Raw genomic sequence first — 14,628 nt, 5'->3', positions numbered from 1 at the left:
ATTCCTTTGCTCTTGTTTTAGGTGGGATTTTGTGAATGTGAGGAAATCGTATGTTTGGTCAATCTGTTGCCTTTAAACAAATATACAGTTTTAAAAGTAGGGATGGCCTTTCATTTACATTTTCTTAAAAGTGGGAAACAGTCATTGGTTAAGATATAGAGTATTGCTAAAAGTTGTATAATTCTGGATTCTCATCCTAGTATCTGCTTGTAGATGCCCTTTTTTGAGGAAGTCGTCATAGTACTTTACAGAGTTTTTATGAGGGTAGAGACTGAATATAAATAATGAACATAGGTGCATGAGCACAGAAGGCACTTAGAATGTCATTTTTTGCAAGTTCAATGTGATACTTAGATTTTTCTCACTGTGGTTCATATGAGTAAACAATTTAAAGGATTATAAGACATTTTTCTATTTGCCAGAATTAAAGGGATTCAAATTTGGGCCCCAAAGTAGGGATAGTTGGAAAGATATAGTTTATATTTATTCTTATCCTCTTAGTAAAAGAATTCACCTTTTGAAAGCTGATGTTTGTAAAAATGTTCTTTCCAAAGTTCTCTTAAGAAGGAAGTTGAGTGTTTTTGTTTTTTTAACCATTAGAATATTACCTTTGTTCTCTTCATTGCTAAATTAAAGTACTGGCAACTGAAAGATTTTACTGATTGTTCTTTCACCTACTGCCCGTGGGAATCAGAATGAAATCATCCCTCCTGTTCTCCAGTGTTGATTTGCTTCATTCGACTGTTTTATTATTCTTTGTTTTTATTTTCTTTGTAATTAATTCTTGGTCTCCTACTAGTATTTAGATCATTGAAAGCAAGCACCAAATCTTAATGTAGCTTTGCATCTAAGCAACACTAGCAGAGGAGAGTAGGGTAAATAGTGGATGACTGAGTGAGGAAGTGAATTAACTTTTTGAAGATCTACTTAACTCAAACTATAGTAAGAAAAAGGGGTAAAACTCTTTTCTTTAAAAAAAAAAAAGATAATGGCCTTTAGAACTGGTTTTAAAAGAAAGACCTATTGGTGGGGTTTTTTGGGGGGGTACCCTAAGGCTGTAAAAATGATGTATAGCAATATACTTAGTTCCATTGCAGTGAATGGCGTTAAAGTTATTTTTTTTCTTTTCTTTTTTTAAAATATATCTTTATTGATTTCAGAGAGAGGAAGGGAGAGGGAGAGAGAGAGATAGAAACATCAATGATGAGAGAGAGTCATTGATCGGCTGCCTCCTGCACGCCCCTGACAGGGGATCAATCCTGCAGCCTGGGCATGTGCCCTGACTGGGAATCAAACTACAGTCTTCTCGATCCTAGGCTGACGCTCAACCACTGGGCCAGGCCTGGCTGGGCTAGAGTTCTTATAGTGGGATTTTATTTCCCATTATGGTTTATAGTAATATATTAGATAGGACCTCTTAGCCAAGTTAGTATAGGCACCATTTAAAAAGAGTTACTGATACCAAATAGTGCCTTGGTTTTTATTGTCACAGATGTCCACCTTACAAATGAAATTATTTTATAAAAAGACCCTTTTCGGTGGCTTAAAAACTAACCATCTTTAGATGGGGCATAGTATAGACTTGTCTTGCATTAAATGATGCTTCTTAAATATATTACAGTAAGTGCTAAAACAGAAGTACTTAAATGAGATGACTTTCCATTAAGAAAATTATAGATATAACATGAGTAGGTTCATAATTCACGGATAATTATTTTGATTCCTTTGATAATATGAGTATGCCTTCAAATAATGTTTTTCTAATTTTCTAGTTTTCTGAATATAATTCTTGAAAATCACATAATTCTTTCTCTCCTTCCTTCCCATTCTAATATATTAACTAAGGTATACCTGTATGAATTGATATTTTGAAAGAATTCTTAACGGACTTTACCTGTTAGTTCAACTTTATTAAAATAAAAATTCATAATGTAGTACATACTTCCATTTCATAGTCAAGTTTCCCCATAGGATGCTGGTTCTCTCACTAACACCTTAAAAGTTAATATCTTGTTTAAACAGCTGTCAATGAATAGAGACCGAGAATATATAAATCATTTTATGCTTTTTCAAATCTAGGTTGGATGGACAGTGGCCTGATGGCTTATTGGCTTCAGACAATACTCTTCATTTTGTCCATCCACTGAGTTTCAATTATTCTGGTGTTTATGTCTGTAAAGTGACCAATTCCCTTGGTCAGAGAAGTGATCAGAAGGTCATCTACATTTCAGGTGAGTTACTGTCTACTTGCAGAGTGAGTACTTGAATTATTCCTGCAGTGATAGTCACAATAGTAACACTGTAATCATGGTGGCCATTTATACTTGTGAAGATAGAGGTTCCTCAGTCTATGATTTTCCAAATAATTCAAAACATATACTAAACTAACTCTGTCTGAAAACATGTGTAAAGTGGCATTCCTTTACTTAAAGAATTGTCACAATGTTTATGCAGCAACTTTATGCACAGTTTAAAACCTATGTGTATAGTTGAATTTATAGTTAAATAGTATTAATTTATTTTATGGGTGGTGTGTGCCTTTCTAGGTTCTTTTGTCTTTACACCAAGAACGAACATTGGGGTTTTTTGTTTGTTTTTGGTGGATACTCTGCACACAAGTGTCTGATAAATAGGAAATCAGCTTTGATTACCTGGCTTGTTAAATAACATCATCACTCAGTATGTTACTATGCTATATTAGATTACTGAGAGGTGAAGTAAGAATGCTACTGATGAAAATGTTCTAATGAAATAAAATTTAAGATGTCTTTTATTGTTTAAGGACTTAGATTATTCACAGTCCATTTGTTTCACCGTGAAAGTTTTTGTTAATTTGACAGTAAAAATTTGAATATTCACAAAATATAGTTAGAGCTAAAAATATATTGTTTCCTGGGTGTGGCTATAAATAATAAATTGTCAATGGAATTCTTATTTTTACAAATTATGTAAACTATTTTGAGCATCTCCTTACTGACTATAAGAATGCAGCAATCTTGATGCCTAACATGGAAACTTAAAGACAAAAGGAAGAGAACTTTGAGAAATGCAGGTTTGTATGGTAATTCTGTAATAGGTAGTTAAGATTTTCATTTCTGTTCAAATCTAAAACTAAATCAGAGATTTTAGAGAAATTTTAAGTGTGTTTTTATGTTATATTCTGTCCTTGTATGATCACTCAATCTAAGAAAAGTCCCCCGTATTATTTATTACAATTTGTAGTTGTATATTTATTTATTTACTTATCTATCCTCACATTTAAACAGTTGGTGTTCATTTACTTTACCACTTAGTTAATGCCTGGCATATGATATGGACTCATTTAAAAAAAAATTTTTTTTGCATGAATCTCACAAGAAGCTTAGAGCTGTGTACATCCCTAGTATCGCTTTTTTCCAGCAGCAGTGCTTTGGTGGAAATCAAAATAAGATTAAATATTAGTATACTGGTCTCTCTTTCTTCCCTTGGAGATATTTTATTAAAAAGATCCACAGGAAATACATATTTACAATGTACTTATTTAAAGACTGCTTACTTTTTGTTTCTGTTGTACAAAATTTGGTGTGAGAAGTTACTACTTGTAAATCTTGGACTCAATGTGTTATAATTATGTAATCATTTAATATTAAGGCTCAATTTGGAAATCTTTTATATACTGATTACATCGGTGATATCCTAAATTAATATCTTTTGACATTCTGGGTTCACTTCCTAGTACTCCTGACTCGTGTGTCCAACTGCCTATTAGTGATTATTAACCCTTTATAGAAGTATAAATAGGCATTTACAACTTAACATGAAAAACTGAGGTCCTGATCTTTCTCCTGCCCCTTGCCACTAAATCTCTTCCTCCATTAGTCTTCCTCCTTTCACTTATTGGTAGCTCTGTCCTTACTTTGTCTGAAGGTATAATCCTTAATACTTATCTTTGATTCTGATTTTTTTTCCTCAGACTCCACTCATTTCATCAACAAATTGTCAGCTCTCCCATTGTGTTATATACAGAACCTTACCAATTCTCCACTTCTGTTTCATATATTCTGGTCGAAGCCATCAGCAACTCTTACTTAACTATTAGAACAGCGATTTAATCTTTCTACTTACAATCTGTCATCAAATGAGTATGTCAGATCATGCCATGCCTCTCTTTTAAACCTTCCATGGACTTTCCATTTTACACACAATAAAAACAAAGTCTTTACAGTGACTTATAAGACTCTGTACATGTCCTGGCCCTAGATTATCTCTTTGACCTCATTTCTCATTATATCTCTTGCTCATTTAGTTTCAATCACACTGGCCTCTTTGCTGTTCTTTGAAAACAACATGCACATTTCTACCTCAGAATCTTTACACTTGCTGTTTGCACTGCCTTGAATGTTCTTCAGATATCCTCATAGCTTTTTTTCTCACTTTCTTTAGGTCTTTATCAAATATCACCTTCATAATTGTATTTAAAATTAAAACCTTTCTCTTCTAGCCTCTCTACTAATTTGTCCTTTTCTACCTTATTTTTCTTTACCATACATATTGCCATGTGACACACTGTGTATTTTATTTTATTTTATTATTTTATTTTAATTTTTTATACGCTTGTTTCTTTTTACCCAGACTAGACCATAATTCCTAGGAGGGCAGGACTTTTGTCTGCTTTAATCACTACTGTATTCCCATCATCTGCAATAATGTTTATTAGCACATAGTAGGTGTTCAGTGAATTTTTGTTGCATGAATGAATAAATTTGTTTGATTTTATGTAACTTTTTTTTACAAAGTAACTGGTAATAAACTTTACATATTTTTAAGTCGTTCTCTACTAAGTTTTCTAAGAGGGGAAATAATTTTGAGTAAATGTGAAAAATCACAGTTAATTGCCACTAAGGACATAAGAAAAAGATAGCATTATATGAGAGAGTTTTCTTCAAGAAACCATCAAGAAATAGACTTTACTTTTTTATCCACAGTGTTTAATACAGTACACTATGCTGAGTTTATTTAAATCCTCTAAGAGCTTCTTGGAGTATATCACGTATCCTAGATAAAATACTGTCTTTCCAAAATGACTAATAAAGCCTACTAGGCTTTTATCAGAATAAAAGATCATAATTAACACAGAGTAAATGATCAGTTAATCTTTTGCATTAGAAAATTTTTTTACCTCAGTATTAAAATTGATATTTATAATTTTCTGAAATGATTACTAAAAATATTTGTAAAAGGAATGTCTTATGACTGAAGACTGAAAGTTCTACTCAGAACAGAGCTAGCAACTCTGTTTGAGAAATTGTTCACAATTTTATTATACATTTCCCACGTTGATAAACATAAGATTTTAGACAAGAGGTGATTGATTCAAAACTGTGATAGTCTACTTCAGTTCTTATGTGACTCTTTGTCCAATATGTGTTTTTCTAGTTGCTTTTTGAGTATTTTTCCATGATACCTCTTACTTTTCTTTGAGAATAGGGAGGCAAATTTTTATGTATTGCATAAGTTCCCCCCTGCCTAAAACTCAAAGTACATTTCTATGAAAATCTTGAATTTCAAATCATACTAATTTTAAGATCCATACATATTATCAGGCTTAATAATCCACACATTCTTAGCAGTCCTTAAGCTTTAAAATTCATAGATTTTGTTTACTTAAAGAATTCACATAAAGTCTAAAAGAAAAGAAATGAATTAATTTAATTTTTAACATAGTAATTATTATGCTAAAATATACTTTATAGCTACAGTAGCCTCACTCGACTTTTTGTTTTTCTTTCCCTATTTGGCAGAACTCATTAATTTGAAAAAGAAACTTAAGAAGTTCTTCATTTAGGTGTGGAGAACTCAGTCTATAGCTCATTGCATTTGTTATATACTCATTTATCACATGGTCAGCAAGGAATATAAAAAAATAATGTCTGAAAAAATAAGAAATGCTGTTGGGAAGCATTTTAAATAATGATAAATAAGTACCTAATGGTGATTTTGAAATACTAGTCTCTCTACCTCCTTACATGAATTGTGACTTTCACTGTAATTATCTTGGAGGAGGGCAACAATTAGAAAATATGAATAAATGTTGTATGCATTGTTATATGTCCATTGCTTAAAAATACAAAATAATATAGTATTAACACTAGTCCCACTTTCACGCAATCATATTAATAGTGAGACTATGCTATTTTTAACACTGGTTGAGGTAAGCTAAAAAATTTCCAGAACTCCTGACAAAATTAAATAACAAGGTTTTTAAATAGGTATTTTTGGGGTACTCCTATTTTCTTTTTTTAAGTTAGATTTTTCTGAAAGCTATGTTTTGTTAATTTTGAGTTAGACAGATACCCGTGTGTGTGCACATCAAGAACATTCCAAGTAGAAATAGTAAATTTCAGGGATTGTTGTATTTAGGAAACTTGGTAAAAATGTTGATATATCTTATACTTGGTGAAAGCTCAGGTATATGCACTGTTCTGAGAAAAATAGCATTTCATTAAGAGCTATTAAAAACTTTAAAAATTTTATGTGCATAAAAATGTATGAGTTATAAATAATTACTTAGGTGATTTCTACTTTTATTTAAACATGCTGATGCCAGTTTATTTTAATACTTTTTCTTTGGGAATCATTGTAAAGATGACATTTAATATTTAAAACTTGACTTTTCCATTAGTCCTCCCTCCTCAGAAAATACATGAGTTGTCTGCCAAATGATTAATTTTTAGTTTATTTCTTTAATAGCCTGGCTCTGTGAAGTTGGATTATATGAGGCTTTACTACTTGAATACTGTACTAGAAATGATCCTGTAATTCCACAGTTGTTTTATTTTTAAGATTAAATTTGTTCAGCTAGTGAATATTTTCTCACAAATTCACTTACTTTGATTCACTTACATATAATAACTATTAGTCACTTCAAGGTACTTGACATGATTGCCTATTATATTGGTTTACACTGATAGGAAATTAGTTATACTGTACTTATTACATTTTATACTGTACTTGCTAAATTTTTACCACATTCTATACATATGGCATTCCGTGATGAAACCTGTTTCAGTAAGTATTTTTCTTTAGCTTGTAATTTTAGAATAACTTATCCCATGTAGATTTAGTATTTTTCTAACAATCATTTTTTAAAAGCTCTATCAGTACCACTCATTTAAAAATTAATAATAGGAGATTACCATTTGGGTCATTTTATTTTTATTGATGAAGAAATTCAAGATTTTTTAGTCTCATCCTGTCTTCAAACTCTAGAGTATTATGTAACATGACCTACAAATACCACCTAATTGATAATTAACCAATCTTTAATTTTTACTGTTTATGTTTAGTTGCTTTTTAATATTAATGGCTATTTTATCTGTATTCTAATGGCAATACACAGGATCATTTGCATCTAATATTTAAGTATTATTAGAATGTTCTCTCTAAAATATTAGCTACTTTTTTGAGACTCCATCCTAAAGCAATGTAACATTAAATTGTGTGCAGATATGGTTGAAATCCCTCAATTTTCTAAATGGTCAGATATTTTGCCCATGCGGTATAGACACAATGACGACATTTTTATAATATTTTATAGTTTACTTGTTTTTACTTTGTAAGTCTCATTTGATAATAGCCCTTTTGGCTAACAACTGTTTGAGTATGCTTTTAATTTTTTAATTACTAAATAATGGTATGTACTATGTAAGTCCTTTTTAAAAATTGAAGTTATCTTTATTTAAAAAATATTTTTGAGAGAATTATTAAACCAACAGCTTATTCTGTGACCACTTAACAAGTTTCTATAGTTTTTCATTCTTTTATAAATAAGTTCAGATCTTACCAAAAAAACTATATTAGGTAAAATGGATATTAAGAAAACTTTAATTTTTTTCAATCTTTTTTTGTTTTCTTGTGCTACTGGCTAAAAAAATTTACATTTGAATTATTTAATTTAATTTTTGGTATGATAATTCTTAAGCCAGCGGTATATAGGACACTTAAGTAATGCTCTTCATTAAAAAAACAAAAAAACCATTTCTTTGAGTACAATGTCATGTTTAAGCTTGGACTAGAATAATTTAGGATATACACTGTACATAATATTTCACTCCTTTAACTACCTTGAAAATTGACTGTCAGTTTTGTTATTTTTTAAAAATTTGGAAGTACATTCTAATCTTAAATTAAGAATGAAAAACTATTATTACTATGAATATATATTCATTAACTGTGCTGTCTTTTCAACTTGCCGCTGAATCAGCCTGCATTGACATTCTTTGCCTTTCTGTGTCTTGTCTATCTTTACTGTTTCCATTAGATCCTCCTACTACTACCACTCTTCAGCCTACAATTCAGTGGCATCTCTCAACTGCTGACATTGAAGATCTAACAAAAGAAGTAAAAAAATTGCCCTTCCCATTGTCAACTTTGGCAACAATTAAGGATGACACAATTGGCACAATCATTGCTAGTGTAGTGGGTGGGGCTCTTTTCCTAATACTTGTAAGTGTTTTGGCTGGGATATACTACTATAGGAGAAGACGGACGTTTCGTGGAGACTACTTTGCCAAGAACTACATTCCACCATCAGATATGCAAAAAGAATCTCAAATAGATGTCCTTCAACAAGATGAGCTTGATTCTTACCCAGACAGTGTAAAAAAAGAAAACAAAAATCCAGTGAACAATCTAATACGGAAAGACTATTTAGAAGAGCCTGAAAAAACACAGTGGAACAATGTAGAAAATCTCAATAGATTTGAAAGACCAATGGATTATTATGAAGATCTAAAAATGGGAATGAAGTTCGTCAGTGATGAACATTATGATGAAAATGAAGATGACTTGGTTTCACACGTAGACGGTTCTGTAATTTCCAGGAGGGAGTGGTATGTTTAGCAACCACTAAATGTGACTTAACTATGTACAATGTTTCATTCATACTAGTTGATCATTTTCAGATTGTTCATACTTTTTCTTGAGGAAGAATAAGCTTTTACACCTTGATTTTCAAGCTTGCTTTTTATATCTAATTTGACAGATGAAAATGTAAAATCTGGGTTCAATGTATCTGAGCTGCTTTACAATTTTTTTTCAATGCTGTACTACTGTCTCAAGATTTAAATTTTAATGCAGAGTACTTTATTGGTCTGAGGCACACAGGTAAGAAGAAATGTCAACATTAAATGTATGACTTTTTGGTACAAAAATTTAAAAAAGAAAAAAAAGGGGGGGGAATTACCTTGGCATTGTGTATTATTAAATGTTTACCTAAGACTATAATCTCAATTATAATGTTTGTTAAACATACCTCTCAAAATTTATCACCACTAAATGATATTACATCAAAATTGACTAATTCAAGAAATGTTTATATATATATTTTTAGTATACAAAAATATTCAGTCTAATGAAACACCTTTCCTTTTCAAACATTATTTTCTGTTTCTCTACAAATGGAATCTTTACCTCTGCATTTTAATGAGCCTTGCCATAATTACTGTAGAGTGGCTTTTCAAAGATATTTTGTTGCACTAAAACTGTGGTAGTAAACTCAGTGAACATGATGTGTGGAAGAGCATAATTAGCTGCTCAATATTTTTGGCCAGAATACATACAAGAGTAATAATAAAAACATGCCTTTTAAACATCATAATGATTACAATGTTTTTCATCTCTGGAGGACATTTCTTATGTAGTCATGTAAACATGGATTTCAGTACAATAAGTGGTAGTTTGTTTTGATGCTTTATGTCCTAAATATAAGAAGAATGAGAATACGGTACACAGTCAAGTATAGTGCAGAGAGGGCATTTCAGTATATGGATAAAGATGGCCAAACTAGCTTTGGAATGCCAATTTTAGAATTGAGATACTTCAGCCAAGAATCTATACAAAGAATTTTCTAGACCATGTTGTTTTAGTCATTTAATATTGATATTGTTCAAATGGGTAAATATACAGGAAAAAAATTTAGATAAACTTGAGATTTAACAAAAAAAATCTGAATTATAAAGCCAATCACTAACACTTGCTGATGGATATTGTCAAACCATCCTTTTTCCTCCTAAATGTATGTATATGTTTCAAGATTTTTGTTTTTCCAATTAAAACTGGAAACATCATGAGGTTTTTTTGTTTTGTTTTTGTTTCATAATTCATTAAGTATATTCTTTCCAGAAATGTATCTTGAAAAAAATGTTATATAAATCTTCAAATGTGGATTTTCTTTGTGAGGTAATTAAGTTGCTTCTACGGTGGAGTCCTATAAAATTGTAATAATGACAACTATTTTGAAGCCCAAAGAATATGGGTTTTTTCTGTTGATGATTCATTTAAAAAAGGACTGTATAGAATTGCCTTAGGTGTTTTGCCAGGGAATTGAAGTGGAAGTTAGTAGGAGAATCATAAATTAAATAAATTATTTTGTAATAAAAAAGCAAAGTAGGTACTTTTTGTTTTTACTATCCCAACTACCCTCCTTCTGATTCTTGTCAGAGCTAAAAAAATGGTTTATAAGGCAAAGTTCTAACATGTTCATAGAATTTTGCAAGTAGTTAAGGCTTTATTATAAATGATTATAGCCTAGTTTCCTTTATTTTAACTGTTAGTGTTTTCTGAAAATTAGAAACCAATTCTTTTCCCAAACACTTAGTATAAAGCTGTAATATCAGTTAAGGATATTATCCAGTTCACTGATATCTTGTTGAAAATATTGGTCTTAAATATAATTAACCACTGATATACAAATATTAAATCTCTTTTGGTCTAAGTCATTGGAAGAAAAACTTTCTTGGCAATATTCTGTGATTAAAGCGACTTTATTTATTTTTTATTTAAGTATCAGCAATGATATGGCCACAGAAAAATGGGTCTAAATTTTCTTACCATGGATGATGCAAATTTGTGGCTTTTTTGAAGAAATTTCATCTTTAGAACAATAATTTGCAATGCTTTATAAATCTGAGCAGTCACATTTACAGTACTGTATTAATCTCAACTTGAGTGTAATCTGAAGGAAATTAGAACTGTAATTCAAAAATAAAAATACTTAGTAATTATGAATTTCCTTTGTATTGTGGCCATTACGCGGTTAGGGTTTGTTTTTTTTCTTTGTTTGTTTTTGTTTCTTTTGTGTTTGGCTGGAGAGGATGCATGGAAGGCTGCAAGTGAGTATTTGATAAATTTCTGTATCCTTAATCTAAACTATTTGGCAAACTAAACGATTTCAAACTTTTAAGAATATACTGGTGCTTAAGGCTTTCTGAAGCATTGCACTGTTATTAGAGTTTTGTGTGTATTTACTGTACATAAAGACTTGTTTTTAAACATGAACAGTTGTAGCAAATAAACATTTTTGTTAAATTAACTTTTTAATATCAATGATGTGCACAGCCGATTGATATATATGAAAATCCTACTCAAAAGATGGAAGAATAGTATTTTGGCCATATATATACTTATATTTCTTATTTTTTCAACTGGTTTTTCATTTTTGTATTTAGTTTAGGTTTTTCTTTCACAACTGATTGAAATATTTCTATATTACAATGGAGATTAATGTAGGTCTTATTTTTCCTGCCATTCTTTATTAAAATACATTGAAACTTAAAAGTACTTTGTAGTTTAAAGACTTAGTATTTTACCATTTGTCTAAAAGGTTTCTTTTTGATAAGTCTAACATTAAATAAACCATTAAGTTTTTTAGTAATAAGTTCTACTTATTCTGAATTGCTTCTGATAGCCATATAGTAAAAAGTTTTATAAAGATAACATTGGCTAAATGTTTAACATAAGAGGCTGTAGGAAGCACAATGTATAAGTACAAAACTTGAGAAAAATGCAGCCATTTTACATGTGAAATCTGATTTGAGTGTTTGGTTTTGATTTTGGTAAATACTGCTAAAACAAAGTATATAAACAAGTAAGAAACTGTTACGTGTAGATGTAATCAGTGTAAAATAGAAGAAATGAAGTACCCCTATTGAATTTTTAATTCTAATAGGGGAATGATTTATAGATCAAATTATTTTTCCTGTTTATTAATTAGAAATGTAACATTTATAAAAAATTTCTTTCTCAAATTTTTGGTATATTGGGTTTGGATTGAATTTTAATTTTTACCAGTGATACTTTTTTCCAGGTTACTTAGGCATATTTCTGTAACAAACCTATGGTTTGTGTATCACCTTCTTTGTCCTTATTACAGTATTTGCTGGCATGTGTGTGTGTAACCTAGTTTTTCTTTAATTCATGATGCTTTGTAGGATTTAGAAATCTATTTTATTTCTCTTCCCAAATAAGACTGTATCAGTTAAAGTTCAGGGAGCATCTAAGCTGGTATGTTAGCCATTATAAACTTCGCTTTTAATTAATCATTTAATTCCCATTGTTGCTAATTGTGTGTAATCACCTCCCTATTTTCTGTCTTTGATGTTTAAAATTACAGTATTTTTCTAAGCTTTAAGTTATTTTAGAGCAAATAGCAGCTTTTTATTTAAATAACATTTGACTGGATTAAATTTAGTTTTACTCTTATTATACCAATGAAAATTTATACAGGACAGACTCTTTAGAATAGTATACACGTATACAATGTTTTTTTTTTAAAATGCTTTGTTTTCTTCTATTATATTCCAGTAAGCTGTACTTTTTTTTTTTTTTTTTAATTGAGTTGAGTAGTGGTAAGTTTCGATCAAGAGCTTGGAACCAAACATAGCTTACAGAAGCTTTTGCTATATATACCCTTAGTGGTTCTTTTTTAAAAAAAATATTTTTACTGATTTTTAGAGAGAAGGGAAAGGGAGAGAGAGAGAGACATTGATGTGAGAGCTGAACACCCAGTTGGCTGCTTCCTACATGCCCCCTACCGGGAATGGGAACCAAAACCTGGGAATGTGCCTTAACTGGTAATTGAACCAGCAACCCTTTGGTGCACAGGAATGACTCCCAACCAACTGAGCCACACTGGCCAGGGTCTTTTCTTAAACCTTGATAATAGTTAAAGTTCATTTCCATTTAGATCTCTTAACTGTTCTACTATACAGTGTGCTTTGATGCCTGAGTAATTGTGTCCATGCAGCTCTCTTTACCTTTCCTCCCTTTTCCACACTCAGAAACCAGTCCATATGCAATGTCCAGTTCAAATGATAGCTTAATGAAACTTCTTTCCCCTCTAGAATTAATAGCTATTGCCATATTCTTTTATGTCAGCTTTTATCTACTTTACCATAACGTCACATTTTATTTTAGTTTTTACCTATTCCCTTTAGATCAGTGGTCTTCGAAACGCTTTTCTGTACCTATTGGTTAAAAATTCTTATGTACTCCTAATATGTTTATGTTTATAAATTACATATGTGCTACTATAGAAGTTTGCTCTATGCATTATAAAATATTCAAAAATGGAAGTTTTAACATCTGGTGGAATATTTTTAAAATATTTGTTTCACTAAAGCAATAATATTTGGAGAAACTGTATGTCCTTCATATTAAAAGTTAACTTTTTTCTCACTAAAACATTTCAATTGTAAAAAATACATAATGTGGTTAAAAAACCCACATGATTGAATGTGCTTCTTCTTTTTTATCTTGATTTTATACTTTTTGATTCAGTGATTCAGAGGTGTGAATTCAGGTTCAGTATATTTTTATAATTGGTTTTTAGGTATTATAGCTAAAATGCTACCTTTCAAAAACAAGCAGATTTGAATGAAAGGAAGTATATTGTTGGGGATCTCAACAGTTTCATTGCAACTACTGTTGAGAGCTTGTCTTCATGTTCAAGATGTTTGGTTTTTCAGTGGCACAATGAACTCACCCCTCACATTAGCTACTATCTCTGCATAGTATGGGTTTAGTGTGAGGTTTATTGTTAAGAGTTGAACATACATTTTTATTTTATTTGGTCTCCTAATGTATTTGAATTTTTTTTTGATTGACTACAGCTGATTAGATTGCCAAGGTTTTACTTCATATGTAACTGATAACATTTGTGTATTAAGAATAACATATTTGCATTGACAGTTTTTGGTTTTTTTTACTTGTGCCTATGCTGTTGGAGTCATCTTAATTCTGCCAATTTTTTGGAGGAATGATACTCACTAGGAATAAGTGCTTACTAATATATAACATGGATTAGCAGTGATACCCTCACTTGGTCCATGTATCAGATGGTCACTTGTCACACAGGGCACCCATGCCATCCTCCTTTACATTTTTGTTAGTTAACTCTAGATAAGTTATTAGTTCATTCAGCTGAACTGTCATACATCACAGTTTGTCACACGGTGCTGACTGTACTAAGAGGGAACAACCAAGTGCAGGTGTAACTGTACTTGATTTTGTTCTGTAACTTTCCCACTCCACACTTCACATAAGGTATTATGGATTCCTGTGTGACAGGTGAACACCTGACAATGGATCAGTTGGAACTACCAATGCCCATGCATATATTCTAGAACATTTTTATTAAATAACCCCCCCCTTTTTTTTTCTTTAGTTAAATGATAGTCTCTACACTTCATTGGAAAATATGTTAATGGATTCTGTGACCCCACTTTGGGGATTTTGCTCTCTATTATGAGGACAGGAACTATGTAAAACTCATTCTTGTAGTCCTAGCACTTAACATAAGACCTGGCACCA

At 30.9% G+C, this 14,628-nt stretch overlaps 1 protein-coding gene across 3 annotated transcripts in view; it reads left to right on the top strand.

Moving 5' to 3' along the window:
- Positions 1-14,628, top strand: part of NECTIN3 (nectin cell adhesion molecule 3) — a 102,653-nt gene that overhangs the window by 43,122 nt on the left and 44,903 nt on the right. For 2 of the 3 annotated variants that reach the window (XM_081137901.1, XM_081137899.1), the window contains 2 exons: positions 2,080-2,231; positions 8,300-10,106. In XM_081137901.1, the coding sequence (XP_080994027.1) occupies positions 2,080-2,231; positions 8,300-8,880 (733 nt within the window). In that variant the 3' untranslated portion in view covers positions 8,881-10,106. Of the gene's footprint in view, positions 1-2,079; positions 2,232-8,299; positions 10,107-14,628 lie in introns of those variants that run through there. The other variant, XM_081137900.1, reaches the window with a different exon arrangement.

This window comes from Miniopterus schreibersii (genome assembly GCF_964146895.1).
Source record: "Miniopterus schreibersii genome assembly, chromosome: 5".
Taxonomy (NCBI): domain Eukaryota; kingdom Metazoa; phylum Chordata; class Mammalia; order Chiroptera; family Miniopteridae; genus Miniopterus; species Miniopterus schreibersii.
Note: the sequence above shows the minus strand (reverse complement) of the source record. Positions and strands in the feature narration are given on the sequence as shown.